The 22,278-nt window shown below is 58.6% G+C and overlaps 3 protein-coding genes across 3 annotated transcripts in view; 2 read left to right on the top strand and 1 right to left on the bottom strand.

Moving 5' to 3' along the window:
- Positions 1-309: 309 nt before the first annotated feature.
- Positions 310-4,295, top strand: CCNP (cyclin P). The gene is made up of 7 exons (XM_058531069.1): positions 310-366; positions 422-691; positions 2,113-2,202; positions 2,281-2,436; positions 3,030-3,188; positions 3,280-3,431; positions 4,130-4,295. The coding sequence occupies exons 1-7, from the start codon at positions 310-312 to the stop codon at positions 4,293-4,295; spliced, it is 1,050 nt and encodes a 349-aa protein (XP_058387052.1).
- A 1,807-nt stretch (positions 4,296-6,102) lies between these two features.
- Positions 6,103-8,269, top strand: TTC9B (tetratricopeptide repeat domain 9B). Its single transcript, XM_058530960.1, has 3 exons — positions 6,103-6,517; positions 7,064-7,246; positions 8,033-8,269. The coding sequence occupies exons 1-3, from the start codon at positions 6,103-6,105 to the stop codon at positions 8,140-8,142; spliced, it is 708 nt and encodes a 235-aa protein (XP_058386943.1). The 3' UTR covers positions 8,143-8,269.
- A 284-nt stretch (positions 8,270-8,553) lies between these two features.
- MAP3K10 (mitogen-activated protein kinase kinase kinase 10) overlaps positions 8,554-22,278 on the bottom strand; it is a 29,299-nt gene continuing 15,574 nt past the window's right edge. Inside the window, exons 7-15 of the mRNA XM_058531068.1 lie at positions 18,963-19,143; positions 15,931-16,079; positions 15,305-15,480; positions 14,455-14,701; positions 12,798-12,914; positions 10,958-11,132; positions 10,753-10,865; positions 9,777-10,451; positions 8,554-8,997 (exon numbers count right to left, since the gene is read on the bottom strand). Of these exons, the coding sequence (XP_058387051.1) occupies positions 8,672-8,997; positions 9,777-10,451; positions 10,753-10,865; positions 10,958-11,132; positions 12,798-12,914; positions 14,455-14,701; positions 15,305-15,480; positions 15,931-16,079; positions 18,963-19,143 (2,159 nt within the window). The 3' untranslated portion in view covers positions 8,554-8,671. The remainder of the gene's footprint in view (positions 8,998-9,776; positions 10,452-10,752; positions 10,866-10,957; positions 11,133-12,797; positions 12,915-14,454; positions 14,702-15,304; positions 15,481-15,930; positions 16,080-18,962; positions 19,144-22,278) is intronic.

Raw genomic sequence — 22,278 nt, 5'->3', positions numbered from 1 at the left:
GCTGCACGGAACACAGAGGCCTTCCTTGAATATTTGTTAGGTGACTTATTGCTCCCATGTCTTAAGCTTTTACTGTATTTCCCTGTGTGGGACACTTAAACACACAATCTTAGAAGTTTTGAAATAATCCCTACTTTCTAGCCAAGGAAAGTCAGGCTCAGAGAGGCTGCCTCTGGTCATATAGGAAGCAGCAGGACGAGGATCGGACTCCAGCTGGCTGGCCTTAGAGGGTTTGGAGGGGGCAGAGCCAGCCTGTGTAACACTCGCCACTACCTATGCACCTGCCCAGGTGAGGCGTGCTCAGCGCGCATGCGCCAAGGCTCATTTAAAGCGCCCTCCACGAGGGCTACGCTCCAGCTGGAAGAGGTGAGCGCAGGGCTTGGCTTGGCTCCGACGCCAGCCTGGAGGATGCTGGTGAGAGGCAGGAGCCAGGGGCCCACCCCCGGCTCGGGCTTCTCTCCAGGCACTGACGCCTAGTCCCTCTCCCTTGCAGAGTCCAGCTGCCTCGCTCAACCCGGAGCCTCCGAGCGCCGCAGTCCCCGACGGCGTCCCCGCGGGCACGAGCGGCTCCCCGGGACGCCCGGAGAGGCGCCCGGGGCCGTGCGCGCCGCCGGGGCTGGAGGAGGCGCTGAGCGCGCTGGGGCTGGAGCGAGAGCGCGAGTACGCAGGGGACATCTTCGCCGAGGTCATGGTGAGCGGACGGGCCAGGGCCCCCCTGGACCCGCGGGCCACTCGGGCGCCGCCCCCAGCCCTGGAGGGCAGCAGAGGGTTCGGGTTAGACGAGGCCAAAGCTGACCCGCTCGCCCAACACCCATTCCCCGAGCATTTCCGAACTCCCCCTCGCCAGCCTCAGCTCTCCGCCCTCCTCCCTGACTTTCCAGCCCCCGCCCCTAATCTCTTGGCTTGTTTTTTCTGGCACAGTCACCTGGGCGGGTTCCCGCGCTCGGAGTGCCCTTCCCCTCCTCCCCAGGCCGTTTGCAGCCCCTCCTTTGGTTTTTCACAGCCCCGCCTACTTGTCCCTCATATTTATTCGTTTAACACATAGCGATTTATTAACAAATGTTTGTGAACACCGGGGATGCTGTGGGGAACAACACAGACAGTCTGTCCTCATTGTGGGGAGACAAGTAAATATAGGTGATAATTTCAGAAGAGCCACAAACACAGGCCGTGGGAGTCCGCAGACATCTGTATGGGATAGGTACCGTCAGAAGAAATACTGAAGGCAGGAATTTATTTAACAAACATCTTGTGCATGCCTCTCCCGGGCCAGGGGCTCTATCAGGACCTGAGATGCAGCTGGGATCTGGACAGAAATCCCTGGCCTTGTGGTGCCTGAAGCCTCGTGCGGCAAATGGACAAAAGTCACAAGGAAACACATCTCCAGACTGAAAAGATTATGAGGAAAATAAAGTGATAAGAGAGAGTGATGATGGGGTGCAGGGAAAAGAAAAAGTCAGGGAAATTTTAGCTAAAACTTGAATGACTGTGAAGGAGTCAGCAATGCAAGGAGCTGGGGAAGGACCATTTCAGGTGGAGGGAACAGTACATAACATGCAAAGGCCCTGAGGTAGGAATGAGCTTGGCATAGTCTAGGACCCCAAGAAGGCTGTTGTAGGCAGGGTGTGGATTGTGAGGGGGGGAGAGGGAAGAGGTGGTGTTGGAGCAGTGGCAGGACCTGAGAGAGTCCGAGAGGAATTAGGATTTTTCTCCTGAGGATACTGGAAACCATGGGACGGTTTTAAGCTGGGGAATTCCTTGGTCAGATTGGTACTTTAGAAAGACCCTTCTGGGTGCTCTGAGGGGGATGGGTTGACAGTTGGTGACCAGGAGTGGAATCTGGGAACCCAGGGGGAGACACTCAAGGAGGTCCAGTGCTCATGGGGGCTACAGACTGGAGAGGTGCCTAACGAGGGGTCCAGAACAAAGTCCAGGGTTCTAGATGGGCACACAGAAGAGAAGCATTTTTGGAGGAGATTTTGGAGGCCAGTTTGGGTGTGGCACTCATGTGACATCCAACTGGTTGGAGAAGGCTGCAGCACCCAGGGCTGGAGCCCAGGAGAGGAGCAGAGGCACAGGTGCGGAGAGTGAGCCTCCCCTTCCCGACCCCAGGTGTGCAGCGCGCTGCCCCGGAGGGCCCTGCCGCGCACCGTGACCCCGGAGATGCGCGCGCTAGTGGTGGACTGGCTGGTCCAGGTGCACGTACGTACAGGGGGGAGGGCCAGGGCCAGGCCCGCGTCGCAGCCTGGGACCCTGGTGGTCACCCGTGCCCCTCCCCAGGAGTACCTGGGCCTGGCGGGGGACACGCTCTACCTAGCCGTGCACCTGCTGGATTCCTACCTGCGCGCGGGCCGAGTGCGCCTACGCCGCCTGCAGCTGCTGGGCGTGGCCTGCCTCTTCGTGGCGTGCAAAGTGGAAGAGTGCGTGCTTCCCGAGGTACTGCCGGGGTGGAGCTGGGGAGGGTGGAGCTCTGCTATTCCCGGCGGTCACAGATTAAACGCCTACTGTGTGCCAAGTGAGCGCTTTCGTACTCTCGGAATCCCAGCATATCTGGGTGAGGTAGGGGACGCACCGACGTGTCCCTTTAACAGAGGAGGAGACTGAGGCCCGGAGAGAGGAAGCCGTTTGCCCCAAGTCAAGTAGCTGGGACTTAGATTCAGTCTTCAATAGTTATAGTAGTTACGGCCCATCTTGAGTAGTTGCTGTTAACAAGCACAAACTCAGTGCCTTATCAGAGCTGCCCGGGGAAGTTGGGGGTAATCTTTTTATGAATGAGGAAACTGAGTCTCAGAGAGCCTCGTGAATGTCCATGTCACACAGTGAGTAGATGGTAGGGTTTGAACTCGAACCCAGGTCTTTCTGACTCGGAAGTCGGTGCTCTCCACGATTTCCAGAAAACACATCAATGGCCCCATTTTACAGATCAGGAAACTGAGGTCCAGAACGGGGGCTGACTTGATCCCAGGTGCTCCAGGGCAGGGAGTAACGAGCGAGGCCCAAGACTCCCCCCACTTTCCCCCAATCCGCAGCCCGCCTCCCTCTGCCTCCTGGGCGCTGGCTCCTTCTCGCGGGCGGAGCTGTTGCGCGCCGAGCGCCGCATCCTGAGCCGCCTGGATTTCCGGCTGCACCACCCGGGCCCGCTCCTTTGCCTCGGGCTGCTCTCCGCGCTGGCCCGGAGCAGCCACCAGGTGCGCGGGGCGGGGGCGGGGCCCGCGCGGGAGGGGCGGGGTCTGCGCGGGATAGGGGCGTGGCCTGATGGTCTCCCAGCTGCATCGGCAGGTGACGCTACTTGCCACCTACTTCCTGGAGCTGTCCCTGCTGGAGGCCGAGGCCGCAGGATGGGAGCCCGGCCGCCGCGCAGCTGCGGCGCTGAGCCTGGCGCACCGCGTGCTCGGCGGGGCGGGCTCCGGGCCCGAGCCGGCGCTCTACAGGTACGGCCGCGGCGGAGGGTCTCTGTGGCTTCAGGGACCTACCTTCCTGGTCGCTGTCTCTACGTCTCAGAGAATAAGACAATTGGGGGGGTTGGGGGGGGCACGCACCTAGACTTGATTTTTCTGGGTGTGAGAGAGAATGGTATGTCTGTCTAGTCTGGGGGTGTCAGAGAATGGGGTGTTGGTCCAGATTTGGGGACCCTTAACCTTGCCCCAGGGAGGCAGACAAGATCTCCCCAGGCCCAGAAGATGCTCTAACTGCGTTCCAGGGTTGAGAGTGAGAGGTCTGTAGGCCTCCATCCCCCAGCTCCCCTTCTGGCCGCGAATGGGGTTCCCTTTAGTTGCTAGAGCCCCCCCTCCCCGTTAACCCTGGCCCCGGGTGGCAGGATGAATCGTCTGGTCTCCCGTCCCCTGCCCCCGGGGGCAGAGCTGGATGTCCGCCCGTCCTCAGCCCCTCTCCTTCCCTCGCCGCGGGTCCTGGCTCTCCCCTAGCCGCGCCCTGCGGGGAGAATCGGGGGTCGTCCCCTCCTCGGTGCCCCCCAGTCACTCCCTAGATGCTGGACCATGTGTCCGACCTCGAGAGAGCCCGTGAGCGGTCCTCGGGGACCCAAGTCAAGGCGTCTTCTCAGCCTCCGAGGACAGGTCGTCTCCACCGCTGCCCCCGCGCCCGCCTCAGTTTCCCCGTCTCCCCGCCGCAGCCCCGCGGAGCTGGGCCCACTCGAGCCGTGCATGGCCCGCGCCGCGCTCCGAGGCCCCGCGCCCGGCCGCGCCGCCGTCTTCCTCAAGTACGCGCGGCCCCAGAGCCGCGGCACCAGCCTCGCCGCCGCCCGCCTCCTCCGCCGCCCCCAGCCCGGGCCTCGCTGAGCCGGGAGACCGGACCAAAAAAGACTCCGCGTTTGCGCGTCGCCCACTTCAATAAAAGAGTTTTTATTCCGAGCGCTCTCTGTCCTCATTGGTCGAATTCTGGCCTGCTCTCGCTTTTGATTGGTTACTTCCTGGGCCTCTCCTCCCTCTGATTGGATGTTCTCACCAAGTGCCTTAATGGTTGCTGGGAGACGCGATGCGAATTCCGGACTCGTCCGCGAGGGGGCGCTGGCGGGCTTCCGCAAGCGCCGCTTAGCGGGATAAAACTGGGATTCCAAACGCAAATGCTCGCGGGGGAGAGAGATGCTGAGAGGAAAATCGCAACGCAAGCTGAATGACCCTCGGCCTCAGGGTTGGGAAGAAACTAGGAGGGATGCGGACTGTGGGAAACAGAATGCCTGTCCTAGTCATGAGGAATGCTACCTTGACCTTGCCAGATTTTCAGATTTTGTTCAAGTGAAGTTGAAAATTTGCAATTCCACAAGTATCTCTGTTTTTATATGTTGGCAACTAATTCAATATTTTTTAATGGTTGCACAAGCCCGACACATTAAATATACTGGTCGGTGAGGGTCATCAGTTTGTGACAGTGAGGGTCTTTGATAGCAAGAGTTCGGTAAATGGGATCTGATCTACTCAACCTCTGAAGTGCGACAGTCAGTGGTGGGGGGGTATGCGATAGAGGGGGAGGGGAGAGTGGAAATACGGGCATGGTGCTTGGGGCTGAGACCCAAGCTAGAGTCTTGGGGGTCAGGTGGTCATACATAAATTTATTCACTCACTCATTCATTCAACAGCTGTATATGGATGTTGACTCAAAGCCGGGCACTTATCACAAACCTCACAGTCTCGTGGATGATAAGAAACACCGGTTGTCAATTGCATTACTCTACCAGGCCCTGTGCTCCGTGCTTTGCCTGCATAACATAATTCAGTCCCTACAACTACTCTGAAGTAAGCTCACTTGTTATCCCATGTTACAGGGAAGGAAGGCAAGGTGGAGGAAGATCAAGGAGTGAGAGGCTAAGGAGGGTTGAAAGACAATCACCTCATTTGCCCTCAGTTTTTCTCCCAGAAGCCTCTCACGTGTTTCCCATTCTGTACACTTTTCTTATTGTGCTGCTCACTCTGGGCTGTCACTGTCTCGTCACTGGTCTGTCTCCCCACTGGACTAGGGGCCCAGTGAGAACGGTCTGAGGCTCTCTCAATCCCTGCTATCTCCCAGCGTCACCCAGCCCAGAGCTGGGCACAGAAAAGACATCAGTGAAAATTTATTCATTGCATAGATAAACAAATGAGTTTCAAAGTTGCTATCATCTTGCCATGTTACTACTGATGAGGATACAGAGTTCCAGGTAATTTGGGTGATTTGTCTAAGGCATACAACTAGTGACAAAATAAGCAGGGAATTAAATCCAGACAGCTTGAGTCCATAGCCTGTGTTCTTATCTAATATGCCAAATGCCTAGTGGGCTGAAAACCAGCTTTCCACGAAGTTATCTTCCTGCTCTTTCCCCCAGACATCCCCTTTCCTTGCAGGAAGCTTTGGGAGCTTTGGGCATGGGGGAGGAGAGCAGGCAGGAGGGTGGGGAGGGTAAAGGGAGTGGGAAGGAGGGAGAGGCCGGCTGAAGAAATAGGACTGGGGCTGATTTGAAGGAGAGAGTGGGGAAGTCTTGAGGGGTTTCTCTAGACCCATAGGGGGCAGCCGGAGTCGGCTGCCGGAGGTGCGGGGGCGGAGAAAGGGTGGGGACCAGCCCCACGGGGGGCGATGCGGTAGCTGCAGCAGCGGCCGCAGGAGTTTCCCACAATGCAGCGCGGCGCGCTGTCCCCGGTGCTGATGCTCAGCGCTGCCCCGGAGCCTCCGCCGCGCCCGCCTCCCGCCCTCTCCCCGCCCGGCGCGGGCCCCCGCCATGGCTCAGCGCGGCCCGGTCCTGCCCCAGAGCCGTCAGGGGGCCTGGGCGCGGCGCTCGACAGCAGCCTGCGGGCCGCCGTGGCGTTCAAGGCGGAGGGCCAGCGCTGCTACCGAGAGAAGAAGTTCCGGGAAGCCATCGGCAAGTATCATCGGGCACTGCTGCAGCTGAAGGCGGCGCAGGGGGCCCGCCCTGGAGGCCTGCCCGCCCCCGCCCCCGGGCCCGCCAGCAGCCCGGGGCCAGCCCGCCTCAGCGAGGAGCAGCGGCGCCTGGTGGAGAACACGGAGGTGGAATGTTATGACTCTCTCACGGGTACGGGGCCGTCGGGGGGCGCAGAGGGTGCATATGCGAGAGGGATGGGGAGCGAGGGGCAATCATGAAGCTTGGGGTCGGGGGGAGACTCTGGAGGCTTGAAGGGGCCAGGGCTGGGGTCTGTGTGGGGAGACCTCAGAACTTGATCAACGAGAGAGGTTGAAAGTGTGGGGGACCACAGAGGCGGGAGGAGCTGGGACGCAGGAATTGAGCTTTGGGCTGCCACCCGCGAGCCTCAGGTGACAAAAACTTACCCTGGATGAGCCATTCAAGGCCCCATCCCTCACCTGTGAGACCGCCCTTAGCGCTCTCCGGTATGGAAAGCTCCCAGCTAACCGCGGAGAGCGCCTGCCTATGTTTTTCGCGCCCTCTAGCGGCGGCGCAGATGGATTCCGTTCTGATTGGTCAGAGCTCGGCGGCCCGCTGGCCTGAGCCATCCCTCAGGCCCAGCTCCGCCGCGGGGAAGGGCGGGGTCCCGCAGCCTCGCCGCCAGGTGAGGTCCGGGCGCCGGCAGCTCTGAGCCCAGGGGTCCCGGTGCCCCCGCAGCCTGCCTGCTGCAGTCGGAGCTGGTGAACTACGAGCGCGTGCGCGAGTACTGTCTCAAGGTGCTGGAGAAGCAGCAGGGCAACTTCAAGGCCACCTACCGCGCCGGCATCGCCTTCTACCACCTGGGCGACTATGCGCGCGCGCTGCGCTACCTGCAGGAGGCCCGCAGCCGGGAGCCCACAGGTGAGGGCGGGCCCGGAGCGGAGTGCTGTACCCCTCCCTCCACGTCACCTCTCCACTCACCTACTCCTTCCACACCCCCCATCCACTCACCTCCCATTTGAATGTCCACTCACCCACTTCTCATCTAGTCAGTCACTGATTCGTCCCGATGCCTCCCACCCCCCATCAGCCACTTCCCTCTCCATCCACGCGCCCTGTCTCCCTACACGCCCCCCACACACTCACTCATTCATCCACTCACTCACTAACCCAGTCACACTTTCACCTGCTCAGTCACCTGGTTCCTGGCACTCTAGGAAATTGGCCCGGGGTGGGGGTGGTTAGCAGAGCTGGAGGCTTGCTTTTTGCCCTCGGGGAGATCAGAGAGGGGTGTGTGCGTGTGTGTGTGGGGGCAGACAGACACAACACTCAGTTTTGTATTGAGAGCCAGAGACGAGGGAGCACAACAGGTGCACAACACAGGGTGGTGGGCGCAGAGGCAAGATTAGCCATCCTGGTAATTGGTTGGAGAGAAGTGGCTTCTTGCAGATGTCACTGGAGGCTGGTGGCAGTGTGACGGGAGCTCCTGAGAGGAGGCATTCCTGGCAGAGGGCAGAGCATATGTGCAAGCACGGAGCTGTGAAATGCCCCCGTTCCTTGTGGCTGGGGCCTTTGGAGAAGGGCCCTGACAATGCCGGCTGTGTGGGGAGCCACTGAAGGCTGGGGACAATGAGGTGTGAGCCGAAGGTGCAGATGTCACCGCTGCCCCGGGACACCCTGATAACACCCCGCCCGCCTCCCCTGCAGACACCAACGTCCTGCGCTACATCCAGCTGACTCAGCTGAAGATGAACCGGTGCAGCCTCCAGCGGGATGACAGTGGGGCCCAGGCCGGCACTCGGGATGTCGTTGGCTGAGGCCGACCTAGGGGGACAGTCCCCACCTCCACTCGCTCCCCCCTCACCGTGTAACTTCCCCTGACTCGTGTGTTTGCTGGTAAAGTACTCGTCACTGGTGACCGTGGCCTCTTTGTGTGGTGTTCTTGTGGGGACCCAGGAGGGGACACAGGCTTGCGCTTCACCCCCACGGACTTCAGAAACCCAGTGGGGGGGGGCACAGGGGATGACCCGGGGTGGGACCTGGGCCGGGAACGACACAGCCGAGCGCGGTAGGGGGCAGGGGTTACCTTTAATGCTGCATTTTGTGCCAAATCCCCCTCGATGCCCTGTCCCTGAGTATCCCGGCCCACCCTCCCCCCACTGCAGGGCGGGCGCAGGGCCCCACCCCCTGGGGTACAAAGGAATAAATTAAGTGTCCCCCCTCCCCCCTTCCCCAATAAATAGAGCGAATATCCTGCGCAGGGCCTCCCCGCCTCTGGCCGGCTGGGCTGGGGCGGGGCCTGGGGCGCTACATTCATGGCTGCCCCGAGGGCAGTGGCGGCAGGCCTCAGCGGGAGCCCCGGGCCCCGCCGCACAGGGGCACCGTGCTGTCCTGGCTCTGCCCCTCCATGTCCATGTCAAGCAGCGTGGGCTGCATGCTGGGGGGCCCGGGGCTCTCCGGAGTGTCCGGCCTGCTGGGAGGCGAGATGCTGAGTGTCCGGCCAAAGGAGACCAGTTTCCAGGGGTCCAGGCGGGGGCGGCTGGCGGCCGGCCGGGGTCTCGGGGCGAAGGTCAGGGTGGTGGGGCGGCCAGGGAACTCGGGGGGCCGGCGGCGGGTGGGGAACAGGGCTTGAGGGTCGGGCAGGCGAGGGAAGTCCAGGGGATCTCGAGGGCCTGGTAAGAGAGGATCGGAGGAGGTGAGCGGGGCGGGCCCGAGGGCGGTATTTAAAAGCCAGGAGCGTTTACAGGAAAATTGGGATTTCTGACTTCTTTTGAAAAATCTGCTTATCTTGTTGGGTCCGCTTTCCTGCAAGGTTTGGACCTTTACCCAGGCCCCGGCCACTCCTGACTGCCCGCTCATCTGGGGGCAACTCTAGGCACAGTCCTCAACCTTCCAGGGCCCGCCTCCTTGCTGCCTCTCTAGACAAGCCCCCCGCCCCCGTGCCCTGCCCCCACCTCCTCCGCTGGGCGGGGTTCCCGCAGACAGACCCCGGAGAGACCTTAGGCATGTCACCACCTCTGAACAGGGATAACAGCGCCTCACTACATGGGTGACGATTAAATGAAATAATGACAGTGACTGTAGAAGTAGCACCGTGCCTCACAGGAGGGACTTAACTCCTGTCTGTCCTCATCATCTTTGTCCTGATAACAAACGTACAGAGAGCAGTGCCCAGCACGAGTGTTTGCTCTAGTTATTACTGCTGCCATTAATGTCACTTGCCTGGCCCCTGTGGGCATTAGAATTTGCCACCCCTGCTTGGGCCTGTGTCTCAGTCACCCGAGGACCCTCAACAGCGAGGGCCATGGGGACACAGACCCCACCCCTCCGCATGCTAAGCAGGAGGCCGCCTTGGCATCCAGGGGGTCGCCGCTGGGCTGGGACATCGGAGCCCGGCGGGGACAGGGGAAGGGCCGTTCTCTGCGCCTTGGGCGCACGGCGCCTCACTCACCAGGGCCGGGGCCCACGGGCTCGGGCGCCCCCCGATGCCCCAGAGCGCCGTCCGACGGCGTCCGCCGGTGCCCGCGGCTCACGGCGCGTGCGGCCGTGACGTGGGTGGGCGTGAGCGACTGGCCGGGGGCCTTCTTGAAGCTCTCCAGCTCCAGGTCCACCAGGGGGTTGGCGCTGGGCGGGGGCGACGGCGCGGGCGGGGAGGGAGGCGGGGAGGGAGGCGGGGAGGGCGCGGCCGGCGCGGCCTCGTCGCTGTCAGAGCGCAGCAGCGAGCGCGTGGAGTTGCAGTCGGACACGGACGACAGCGACACGAGGGTGGCCGAGGGCGCCAGGCCCGGGCCGGGGGCGGCGTCGTCGCGGCGGCCGGGGGAGCGCGCGGGCGAGCCGGGGCCCCGCGGGCAGCGGCCGGCGCGGGGGAAGAGGCCGTCGAGCCAGCGCCGCTGCTCCTCGCCATCCGCCGCGCGCGCCTCGGCCACGTCGGCGCCCAGGCCCACGGCGCCCAGCAGCGAGGCGCAGCCCAGGAGCGCCAGCTCGCAGCGCCGCCGGGCGCCGGGGCCGGGCCGCGCGGGGGGCGCCCCGGGGGAGCGCTCGGCGGGCAGCGGCACCGTGAGGTAGGCCGGGGTGCTGTACGGGGAGGGGGGCACGCTGCCGCCTTCGTCCGCCTCCGCGAACTCCTCTGCAACCGGGAGAGGCCGGCGCTCGACTCCGGGGCTGCCCCTGGCCCCGGGGGCCCCTCCGGCAGCGAGACCACCGAGTCCCACTAGGCGTGGTTCTCGAGGCTTCCTCGCCCCCAAAGCCCCTTGCCTCCCTGGGAATGACCCCCACACCCCAGGGCCCGGCTGGGCCCCTTTCCAGGAACGCCTCCTACCCACTGGCCCGGTGAAATCCGGCTCCCTCCCCCCAACTCTGGGGTATGGTCCCCGCTTTGTCTTGGGCTCCCCTCCCCTCCCCTTTTAAAGGGGCCCTCACTCTCTTACCCATCTCATTGAGGCTGGCGAAGCCAGGGGCGATGGGTGTGTGTTTGGGGGATTTGCCCAGGTTGGGGGCGCTGGATGACCACTGTTTGCTTCCTTCCCCGAGGGCCTTCAGCCTGCAGGGGGCACCAGAGGTGGGGGGCGTCGTCAGCCTTCCGGCGGTGGCGGCCTGGGCCGGGGAACAGGGCTGGCGGGCCACAGCCAATACCTCTCCTCTCCTCCCGCCCGCTCCTTCTGCAGGGTGGAGCTGGGGCCCCAGGTCCGGCCTTTCTTCTTGCCCCCAACCAGTTCTTCCTTCTTTGGGGGCCCGCTGCGGCCCCACGTCACACTGCCAGCACTGCTGCTGCCACTGCTGCTGCCACCGCCACCATCCACGGGAGTCACTGAGGGAGACAAACCAGTAAGTCATTGGGTCTTGGGGAGTCTGTCCCCGCTGGGCTCCCAGCCTCCTTCTCCCCACCTCTATCCTCCCTCCACCTGGAAGCCCAGGGGATCTTGGATTCTAACTCCAATCATGACCCTTCCCTGCTATAAATCCTTCCATAACTCCCCACTGCTGTCAGGACAACGTCCCAGCTCCTCAGCCTGGCATTCAAGGCTGTTCCCTGCTGGCTTCCTCAGCCTCATCTCCCATCACTCCTCACAGCCTCAGCCTTCAACCGTCCACTCAGGTTGACTGAGCGCCTGCTGGGCCAGCCCTGTGGCGGGGCTGGGAAGACGGCAGGGGACAGAGCAGACAAAAATCCCGCCCTCGGGAGTTTACATCTTAGTGGGTAAAGGCAGGTCCTACTGGGTCAGCCATCTGTGTGGGGCGTTAGAAAGTGAGCACGTGGGAGCAGGTGAGGGCTGTGGGTGAGGGAAGGCCTCCTGTGTGAGAGGGAGAAATCTGCAAAGACCTGAAGGAGGTGAGGGATTGAGTCAGGTAGACAGCAGGGAGAGGAGCACTACAGGCAGAGGGAACGGCAGATGCCAGGGGCTGGGACGCGCCTGGAGAGCTCACAGCCAGCCAGGAGGCTGGTGTGGAGGGAGGGGGAGGAGATGGGGTCAGGACACGCAGGCAGGGGGCATCAGGTGCCATGGTTGGGACCCTGTCTGCTGGTTCCCAGGGGGACGCTTTCACATCTCCATGCCTTTGCACAGGCTGTTCCCTTCACCTGGATTCTGTTCCCTTTCAGTCCCTTTCCTGGCCTGGTTGGCGGCTTGCCCGTCAAGCCTCTAGCTCTGCAGCAGTTCATTCCCTGGAGTCCGTTGCTGTCTCTCTTGCTCCCACCACACTTTGAACAGACCCTGATACTAGTATTGACAACCACTGTATGGTTGTTGTTTGCCTTGTACCCTGCAACTCATCAGCAAACCCCGATGGCTGTCCCTCTGCCATGCGGTGCTCACTGTGGCCATCTCCCCCTCCAAGGCCCCCACTCTGGTCCAGCCCCCATCATCTCCCTTGTCTCCCACCCTCCTACAATCCGTACTCTTCACAGGGGCCGGCGGGGAAAGGTGAATCTGATCACGTCACTGCCTTGCTCACAGCCCTCCAGGGGCTCCCCCATCACATTTGAAATAAAATCCAGATTCCTTATCCTGCCTCTCCAGGCCCGGCGAGATCCTTGACCACAAGCTACCGCTCCCTCCCATTCACTCTCCTCCAGCCGAGCCGGCCTTCCGGGCTGATAAACACGCCACGCTTGTTCCCACCTCTGGGCCTTTGCCTCGGCTGTTCCTTCTGCTAGGGACACTCTGCCTTCAGATCCCCGCATGTCTCCCTTCTTGTTGCCATGCAGGCCCCTGCTCAAAGCTCAGCTCTTCACACAGGCCTTCCTGATGTGAACAGCAGCTTCTCTCCGCTTTCTCCTCCCAGATTTCCTTCACAGTGCTTATCCTGCTCACTGACTTGTTTCCCGGTTCACATCTGTTCCCCCAGGTAAGAATAAGGGAGGGGACCCTGCCTGTCTTGTTCCCGGTTGTTCCTCCAGCTCGGTGCAAGCTATGTGCTCAGAGAGGTTTGCTGACTGACTGACTGGCTGGCCAGGGCCTTGGGAGGTACTCACGGCGAATGGCCCTCAGCCGGGGGATGATGCTGGGGCTCGCGGGGGGGCTGGCCCCATCAGATCCTTTCCGCTTCTCCAGGGTCGGAGAGGCCTGGACTGTGATCTTATGCTCGAAGCCTGCAAAAGGGAAGAGACTTTCCTAAGCAGACGGTTCCATGGGTAACCAAAGAGAAGTTCCCTTTATGGAAGGAATGGGAACGCCACCGTTTTGCTTTCCTTAAGGCAGCGGTTCTCAAAGTGTGGTCCCCAGGCCAGCAGCGTCAACATGACGGGGAAACCTCTTGGAAATGCACACTCTCGGGCCCTCCCTGAATCGGAACCCTGGGGGATAAGGGGCAGCAATGTGGCTGTAACAAGCCCTCCAGGTACCCCTGAAGCACATGAGTTTGCGAGTCAGGATCCTAACGGCTCCCTAATTAACTAAGGACTGACTAAGGGTCTAGGTCTGAGCATCCAGGAAGGTGGCCATTAGCCACACGTGGCAGCTGAGCACTTGAAATGCGGCTCGTGACTGAGGGGCTGGGGGGGGTCCAACCTTTATTTATTTAATGGTAATTAATCTAAGTTTACATTTAAAAACAATACTCAGTTCACTTCTTGGAAACATTTAAGCATGTCTGGAACAAGTTGGGTATGTGAATCTACTTTTTCAACTGTGAATTTTATGAAATCTAAATACAGGTCAAGTATTTTTGATGAAAATTTACCGCCCGGATTGAGAGGCACTGTAAATATAAAATACACACTGGATTTCAAAGATTTAGTGTGAAAAAAGAAGGTAAAATATCTCATTAACAATTTTTCTTGTATTGATTACAGGTGAAACCATAACATATTGGGCTAAATAAATTATTAAAATTAATTTCACCCATTTCTTTTTCTCTTTTTTAATGTGGCTACTAGAAAATTTAAAATTACCCATGCGGCTTGCATTATATTTCTTTGGCCAGTGCTGTCCTGGGCACTGCTCTGTGGCTTGTAGCATCACAGAGAGAGAGAACCAGCTCTCTGTGCCTGCTGACATTCCTGGGAAGCAGCCTTTGGGGACAGAAAGCAATCAAACCTGAACTTGAAACTGACTAAGCCTTGAGACCCAGCCTAACGGCTGATCCATGTGAAACTTGTTTTCGTAGGTCAAAAATGGCTGATCACCAGCAACTTCACACGGTTTAACCTAATACCAATGTATAGGACATTCAGGGGACAGAGGGGCATGGTCAGCAATTCCAGGGGGATGCGAGCAGCACAGCCCAGGCTGTGGAGACGCCACAGGGTAAGTGGCGCAGCCCCTCCGCCAATCATTGGCAAGGGGGACGAGAGGCAGATCAGGAGATATTAAAGAAAGAGTTGGGGGACAAAACTATATAGAAAAATAAGGAAAGGACTGCCCTAAAAGTCAAGACAGGGGTTACCCTCAGGGGCTGTCAGGGGGCTGTGTCTGGAGCGGGCATGTGGAGGGCATCTGGGTGGGTGGAAGTTTTCTCTGCTTTCACGGGGCGATTATCCTAACTCGTTAAGCGGCACGGTGTTTTGGTTGTTTTCCATGTCTGATCTATTTAGCAATAAAAAAGCTTAAAAAATAAACGGGAGAGGTCAAGCCCGGGTTGGGGGTGCCCCCAGCAGCCCGCTGGGGGGCGCTCAAGGGCCGCGGCGGTACCGGAGGGCAGGCTGATGCGGCTGCCGCCTTCCCGCAGCTTGAGCAGGCGGCTGCGCGTGAAGTTGCCCTTGCGTTTGCGGACCCGCGGCTTCTCCTGGCTCAGCTGGCACATGAGCAGGTGCAGCTCCCGCTCCACGATGTCCATCTCGCGCTCGGCCAGCTCCTGCTCCCGCCGCCGCAGCTGCTCCTCCTGGCAGCGCTGCTCCTGCGCCGCCCGCAGCAGCTCCTCCTCGCGGCTCCGCAGCTCCTGGAGGAGAGGCGCCGGCTGGGGGAGGGGCCCGGCGACACCGCCCCCGGGGACGGACCCGGGGCTGCCGGGGCTGCCTGGGGCCCTGCACAGGGGCGGCCTGCGGTGGGGCAAATTGGGGTACACTCCAACTCACACTGCACTAGCCAAGCTGGGTGCCAGGGCAGGGGACTGTTAGCCCAAAGAAAGGGCTGCCTTTTCTCCCCCGCCCCCCATTTTAAACTTTCTAACTCTTCAATTTGGAAAACTTCAAACATCTACAAAAGCAGAACAGTGCACCACCATGTAGCCATCATCAGACTTCAATAATTATCTATACTTTGCAAATCCTTTTTCCTGTATCCCTTCCTTCTCTCCTCTCTCCCTCGCATTTTTAAAGCCAGTCCCAGATCTCACCCAGTATCACCTGTAAGCCCTTCAGTGCAGGGTGCCTTTTTCTTATCAATCCCCAAAAGGAGGTTGTCTCCTTTTAATATGCAAAAAAGGCTCCCTTCGCCCTGCATGGACCCAAAGACAGGGCCTCAGAGTAGGGACTCTGCCCCACTCAAGGCGTCAGCACTCAGGGATCTCGCTCCGTCCCCCCCACCTTGCCCCGGCCTTCACCTTCTCCTTGGTCCGGAGGTCATCGAACATGTGCTGGATCTCCAGCTTCCAGTCTTCCTGCAGCGAGTGGAAGGACTCCAGCGGCATCTGGAACAGGGCTGACTGTTCGATGACTTCCAGCTGCTTCAAGATGCTGCCAAAATCTGGCCGCCCATGGGGGTCCGGGTCCCAGCATTCTGGGGTCGGGTGGGGGGACAGCAGTGGAAGTGGCGACGTCAGTGGCCACGCTCTGGGCATCAGCCTGCTCAGTGGGAGGCAGGACTACAAGGGACTCCCGTGGAGCCAAGGGGAAGGAATTAAAAGCCAAATTCCTGGCAATATTTCACTCAGTGAAACTCTGGGAGAGAAACCTGGGGACGTGCTCCCTGACTGGTGGTAGGGTCGAGGACTGGGGAGGAATCTCTGGGCCTAGGAATCCTGACAGGGTGCCCTCAAGAGCTGAGGGCCTGGCAGAACAAGGGTCTGGGGGCCATGGAGCCTACTGCGGAGGAGGCTGTTCACAGTCCCATGGTCCCGGCCCCTTCTCCCTCACTCACTGGCAGGGATGGGTGTGAGGGGTGAGGTCTGGGCCCGAGGGCCCCTCCACCCCAAGCTGAGCCTACCCTCTCCACAGGGCCCTGGCTCACCCTCCAGTAGGCGGGCAAAGGGCTCGGGGCAGGTGGAGGGGATGGGCAGCGTCAGCTTGTTCATAGCCACGCCGTACGCCACGGCCAAGGCGTCGATTTCCCGGTAGGGGACTTCCCCCGTCAGCAGCTCCCAGAGCAGCACCCCGAAGCTGCAGGTGGGGCAGAGGGAGGGTGATGCCACAGCCCACCCCAATCCTCACCTATGCCCCAGCCCTGCCTCCGGTCCCACAGGGGGCCTCCCTCACCCCCACAGCCAGCCCTGGCCGACCAGGCCACGAGATCCTGATCTGACCTCCATCAGCCTGACCTCAAGTGGACGTGTTGGGGCTGGCTCTTGGATGCCTCACCTGTGCTCTGCCTCTCTTCCCTCACTCCCGGCTGAACACCCTCAGGGGTCCCCTGTGCCCACTAGGCAAATCCACCCTCCTCAGCCCTGACCCTCGCTAACCCCTGCAGCCTCGCCTCTATGCATTCTCAGCCCCCGTGCCAACCCCAGCTTTATGTTGCAGCCACACTGAACAGTTGAACAAGCCCTGTTCTTCCTAACCTCTGGCTTTTGCACATGCTGTTCCCTTTGTTGAGAACACTCTTCCCTTTTCTTAACTGTCCTTTTAAGTCACAACTCAGGTGTCCCCTCTGCCAGGAAGCTTTCCTTGATTCCACAGCCTCCAAAGCTGGGTTAAAGGCCCCTACTCTATGTTCTCACGGAACCATGGGCACTTACCTCTAAAAACAAGTTAACAGTACTCAACGTTTATAAAGCACTCACTCCAGGCCAGCACTGTGCTAGGCACTCTCCATAATCCTCACAACAGCCCTGTAAGGCAGAAGTTATGGGTATGACCTCCATTTTATCTGATGAGCAGATGCAGGCTCAGAGAGGTTAAGTCACCTGCCTAAGGTCACACAGCTGGTAAGTGGTAGAGCCACACTCGGACTGAGGTCTCCCTGATGCCCACGACAGTGTCCTTAACGGCTACACAACACCAGAGCGTGCATCACTGGGCTATAATCCCCTGCGTGTCCATCTTCTCCAGTGGACTGTGCTGCCTCTGGACCCTGCTCACCGTTTTGTGCCATGCCGCGCAGGCAGCAGATCCCTGCTCCCCATATCCACACACGCCTTCCTTCAACATAACCTATCAAATGTCTGCCGTCTGCCAGACACTGTTCCCAGCACTGGAACAAGAGAGACACAACCCCTGCCCTCACGCAGCCGACAGCCTCCCCTTCTTGCTCAGAGATGGCACTGCTGAGTCTGAGCTGGGCATACGCTGCCTGAAATGATTTCCCATCCTCCTTTGCAGCTAAGTATGCCCACATGGCAATGGTTCTGGCCAGTGGGATGTAGGAAGGTGTGTCGTGTGCAACTAACTTCCAGAAGGTGTCCTTAAAGGGAAAGGGTGCCTCTGTCCTCTTTTCTCCTTCCTACTGGTTGGAATGTGGATGTAAAAGCTGGAGCTCAAGCAGCCATTCTGGATGATGAAGTGAACTTGGGGATGGAGCCCACACAAGGTGGAAGAAAATAACAGTGGCTTTCAACTGGAGATGGCATGATCCCTTGCCACCCCCCGGCCCCAATACACATCCCTGGAAACCTGTGGGGATGTTCGATTGTCACAATAGTGCTACTGACATTTGGTGGCTGAGAACCATGCATACTTAGTGTCCCGAAAAGTCCAAGACAGTACCACACAAGGAAGAATTATCCTGCCCAGTGTCAATGACACCCCCGTTAAGGAACCCTGACATAAGACCCTGAATTAGGGTTAGGGGAATGCTAGGGGCACCGTATCAGTTCTCGCTTTACATGAGAGCAAATACTTCTGTCTTGTTTTTGAGTTTCCTGTTCCTGCTGCTGAAATATGGCTCCACTAAACATTTGGGACCATAAATGAATGTCTGATGTGAAGCCAGTCAGAACTTCCCCCAAAGGGCTGTGCTGCTCTAGTTGAGACTTCCTGTCCGATCTGTCTGCCCAACAGCCAGGACTTTGCTGCCCGGTGCACCTGGAGCCTCAGCTGGGGACTGGCCTGGGCTGGCTCCTCCCCAGGAAAAGGCCCCGGGTTGAAGACTTTCTGCCGCCACCATCAAGTCGCGCTGGCAATGGTAACAACCTCCTCGCTGGCCTCCCGCCCTCCTGTCCCCTGTGATCCATCAGCCGAGGGAGCCCCTGCATCGCAAAATCAGATCATGTCCCTCATAGACGCCTCGGAGGGCTCTCCCCCTGCACCCTCTAGCTCGCTCCTACCTCATTTCCTGCCACTCTCCTCCCTGCCTGCTCGGCTCCCGCCACACGGGCCTCGCAGCTGTTTCTGGAACATGCCGAGCTCGCTCTCACCTCAGTGCCTCCTTCGTGGGAGCTGTGCCCCCTGCCTGGGAAGCTTCGTCCCCCAAACTCTGCCTGGCTGACTCCTCCCAGCCATTCGGAACTCAGTGTCACAACAGCCCAAGTGCCACCTCTCAGAAAAACCTTCCCAACGCTGTCCCCCAGCCCTCAGAGTGCTTCCCATCCACCGCCTGGCTCTAACACTATCTAATGCTTTCTCTGGTGGATTGATAAAAATTATTTCACAATTTTCTTAACTTGAAAATAGCTTTTTTTCAGCTTCTTGTGTATTTATTTATTTATGTACTATCTCTGCAGGCAGAAAATATGTCCATCTATTTTTATTTACTGCTGTATCCCCAGCACCCAGAGCAGTGGATGGATGGATGGAAGAATGAATGAATGAATGAATGGTTGCCTCCAAAGGCCTCAATTTCCTGTGTGACAAGCGGGGACAGTGTACTGGTGTCCGAGGGGCCTTTAGTGTTCACATCCTATCTCTACGCCTCTGGGATTTTTACTGGAATCCACTTCCACTGGCAGAGCGGACACCCGCTTTGGCGCCTTTCTGACGGTCTGACCTCGCCGGCGGCCCCTTTGCCAGGCCTGGATCCTGGCTTCAGTGGGAGACTGTCCCTCCCCTCTGCCCTCACTCCCTCCCTCCCCCATTCCCAGGAGGCCTCCCCGGCCCCACCGTCAGCACCTCCAGACGTCACTGCTTTTGGAGAAGAGGGAGAGACGGATGACCTCCGGAGCCATCCAGGCGTAAGTCCCCGCGGCGCTCATTTTGGTGGTCTTGTGCCACTCGCGGGCGAGGCCGAAGTCTGTGATCTTGAGCACCGTGTCTGCGAGGTTGTGGTTCTCGATGGCCTCCAGAATAAGGACTGTGGGGTGGGAAGAAAGGTGGGTGGGTCACCCCAGACCTGTTGGGCTGCAGACCCGAGTGTCCTGGCCTCGGCTGGAACCTCCTACTGTTCTCTCCCCAACCCCCAGCCGCCCGCCTCTGCAGTGGCCCCTTTCCTGGCTTGGAATACCATGAACCCTCCCAGGCCCCAGGTTCCCAGGAGGGGGTCGGGAGCTTCCCCTGGGTCCCCTGCCCTCCCGACACTGAGCTCTGGGGGGCTCAGTGAAAGGTCAATGGCCAAGGGCTTGGTTCTCCTTGAATTCCCAACCACCCCAGACGTGGGAACTACAAATCAGGAGCAGAGGAGATGGACGTGGTTTCCCTTGTCTCTGTCACCCACTGTGGTATACTGCCTTCTGTGCCCCCATTCTACTCCTTTCCATGTCACACTTTTTGGTGAGGAAGATTGGCCCTGAGCTAACATCCGTTGCCAATCTTCCTCTTTTTGGTGAGGAAGATTAGCCCTGAGCTAACATCCACGCCCATCTTCCTCTACTTTATACGGGACGCTGCCACAGCGTGGCTTGATAAGTGGTGCGTAGGTCCACGCCCAGGATCCGAACCTGCAAACCCTGGGCCGCCAAAGCAGAGCACGTGAACTTAACCACTATGCCACCAGGCCAGCCCCATCCGTGTCACACTCTTTGCCATGGGACTTCACAGTTCTTGCCACTAAAGAGGCAGTGTATGTCCCCATCTTTACTCTGGCTTGCCCATATGACTGGCTGTGGCCAATAGAATGAGGCAGAAGTGAGAGCACCAGTTTCAAACCTAGGCCTTAAGAGGCCTCACATATCTGCTTGCCCTCTGCGTTTCTGCCGTCACCATGAGAACGTGCCTCGGCGAGCCTGCTGTCCAAGGAAGATAGGAGATGCCTGGAGCAAAGCCCCTCCAGCTGAGCCCAGCCTAAATTGGTTTACCCTCCAGCTGGCCAGCAAATCCATGAGCACTAATAAATGATTGGGGCTGTAAGCCACCAAGTTTTGGGGGTGGTTTGTTACACAGCAGCATTGCGACAAATGACTAATATATCTCACTGATATATCCCCCAAGCATATTGAGTAGTTCCAACTTACCTGCTACCTGGGGTTATCCGTAACAACAATAATAATCATGGCTCATGTTTGTCAGGCACTATTTTATGCCAGGCACTGTGCTGAGCCTTTTACATGAATTAACTAGCAAGCAACCCATTTTATTGACTAGTAAACTGAGGCTCAGAGATGACATCACCTGGCCATGATCACACAGCTAGAAACTGGTGGGGCGTAGCCCTGACCCAGATCTGTCGTCAGAGCCCAGTCTCTTAACTGCTACGATATTCCACCACCTTCTATCCAACAGGGGCCCCGAAGTGTGGGGCGTCCTGCCTGGGGTTGAATCCCAGCTCTGCCACTTATTAGCTTCATAACCTTGTATAATTTACTTTATTTCTCTTAACACTAAGATTTCTCCTCTGTTAACTGGAGAGGATAAGAGTATTTACCTTATAGGGTTGTAGGGAAGATCTACTGCCTGAGGCAACAGCAGGCCCTTTAAAAGCCTTAGCTATTGTTAGTGTGCTACATCGTCATAATCGTCCCTCATTTCTCCACCTTCATCCTTGACCATTCTTGGCTACTTCTCCAGTCACAACAATAACAATAACATAGAACAATAATTCCACTATCATGCCCCTTTGGCGGACGAAGAAACAGAGGGTTAGAGAGATCAGTACGTTGCCCAAGGTCACTTAGTGGTATTCTCGTCCATTCTTTAAAAACTGACTCAAATGCCGCCTCCTCCTGGAAGCCTCCCGTGACTCTCTAGCCTGTGACTCCATGTCCCAGAACTCCTCCTTTCTTGGGTGCCCCCCTCTCCTGTTTGTGGAGTGGAGTGATCCTGTGACAGAAGGAACACCCTATGGTCTTACACTTTATTTCTGCATCTCCCAGGCTGGGCCTAAATCAATGCCCTGTAAAGGTATGTATCTGATCATGTCACCACCTGCTTAAAACCCTCCAATGGCTTCCACTACATTGAACAAAATACCCCAAGTCCTCTCCATGGACCCCAAGATGAGCTGGCCCCTGCCTACCTTTCCGACCTCATCTCCTTCCACCTCTGCCTCACTCCCGCTCTACCCACCCCTCTGGTCTCCTGGCTGTGTCTCCAACAAGGCCTGCTCATTCCTGCCTCAGGACCTTGGCTCTGCCCAGCCCTTTGTAAGGCTAGTCCTCTTTGCTGAGTTCTCTGCTCTAATGTTGCCTTCCCTGACCATCTAATCTAAGAGCTCCTCTGCCCCATCCTCGATCTGCTTTATTTCCTTCCAAGTCCCTGGTACTCTGAAACTTTGTTGTCTATCTAAATACGCATCATCTATTTCTGTCCACTAGACTATAACTTCCACAAGGGAGGAATCTTGCCTTGTTCACTCTGTAATCCCAGAGCCCAGGACAGTGCCTAGCACACTGACTTCTGCTTAAGAATTACTGGTTGAATTAACCAGTGAATGAGTGACGTCAGATGTGGAGCCCCTTGGGGAAGGATGAACGTGGAGGCCCTGTGTCCTCTGTCGCAGGCATGGAGCAGTCCCATTGCCCGAGCAGGAAGCCTTGGCCAAAAGAGCCCCAAGAACCCTTCGTCCAGGCGGCACTGGCGACAGAAAAACTTGGGGGCGTGTCCTCATCCACCACCTGCAGGCTGTGACTCAGCGGGGGTGAGGGAAGGACTGAGAAGGGGCCCTAGCCTTCAAGGGGAGCTGCTGGCAGTCCCGCCTCCATCCGCCCAGCACTTCAGGGGAGTTCGAGCACGAGCATCCACGAAGGCAGGGACCGTCTGTGTCTGTCTTGCTCAATTCCCAACCCTGGCACAGGGCTTGGCCCAACGGGGTCACCTGGCAGCTGTGTGCATGAGTGGCAGGCCTGGAAGGTAAGGAGGACTCACCCCTCTGTCTAGGGGCTGGCAATTGGTGGGGGGGGGGGGAGGCACAGCAACAAACCTAAAAATAGTGGGATGGATTCAAACAAATTTCAAGACGTAGAATTGACAGGAACCAGAAATGGATGAGACGTGAGGGTTGAGGGCAAAGAGAAAACGCTCACATTTCATGAGAGGGCAGGGAACATCATGCTAG

This window comes from Diceros bicornis, chromosome 34 (genome assembly GCF_020826845.1).
Source record: "Diceros bicornis minor isolate mBicDic1 chromosome 34, mDicBic1.mat.cur, whole genome shotgun sequence".
Classification (NCBI taxonomy): domain Eukaryota; kingdom Metazoa; phylum Chordata; class Mammalia; order Perissodactyla; family Rhinocerotidae; genus Diceros; species Diceros bicornis.
This window is presented reverse-complemented; position numbering and strand designations above follow the sequence as displayed.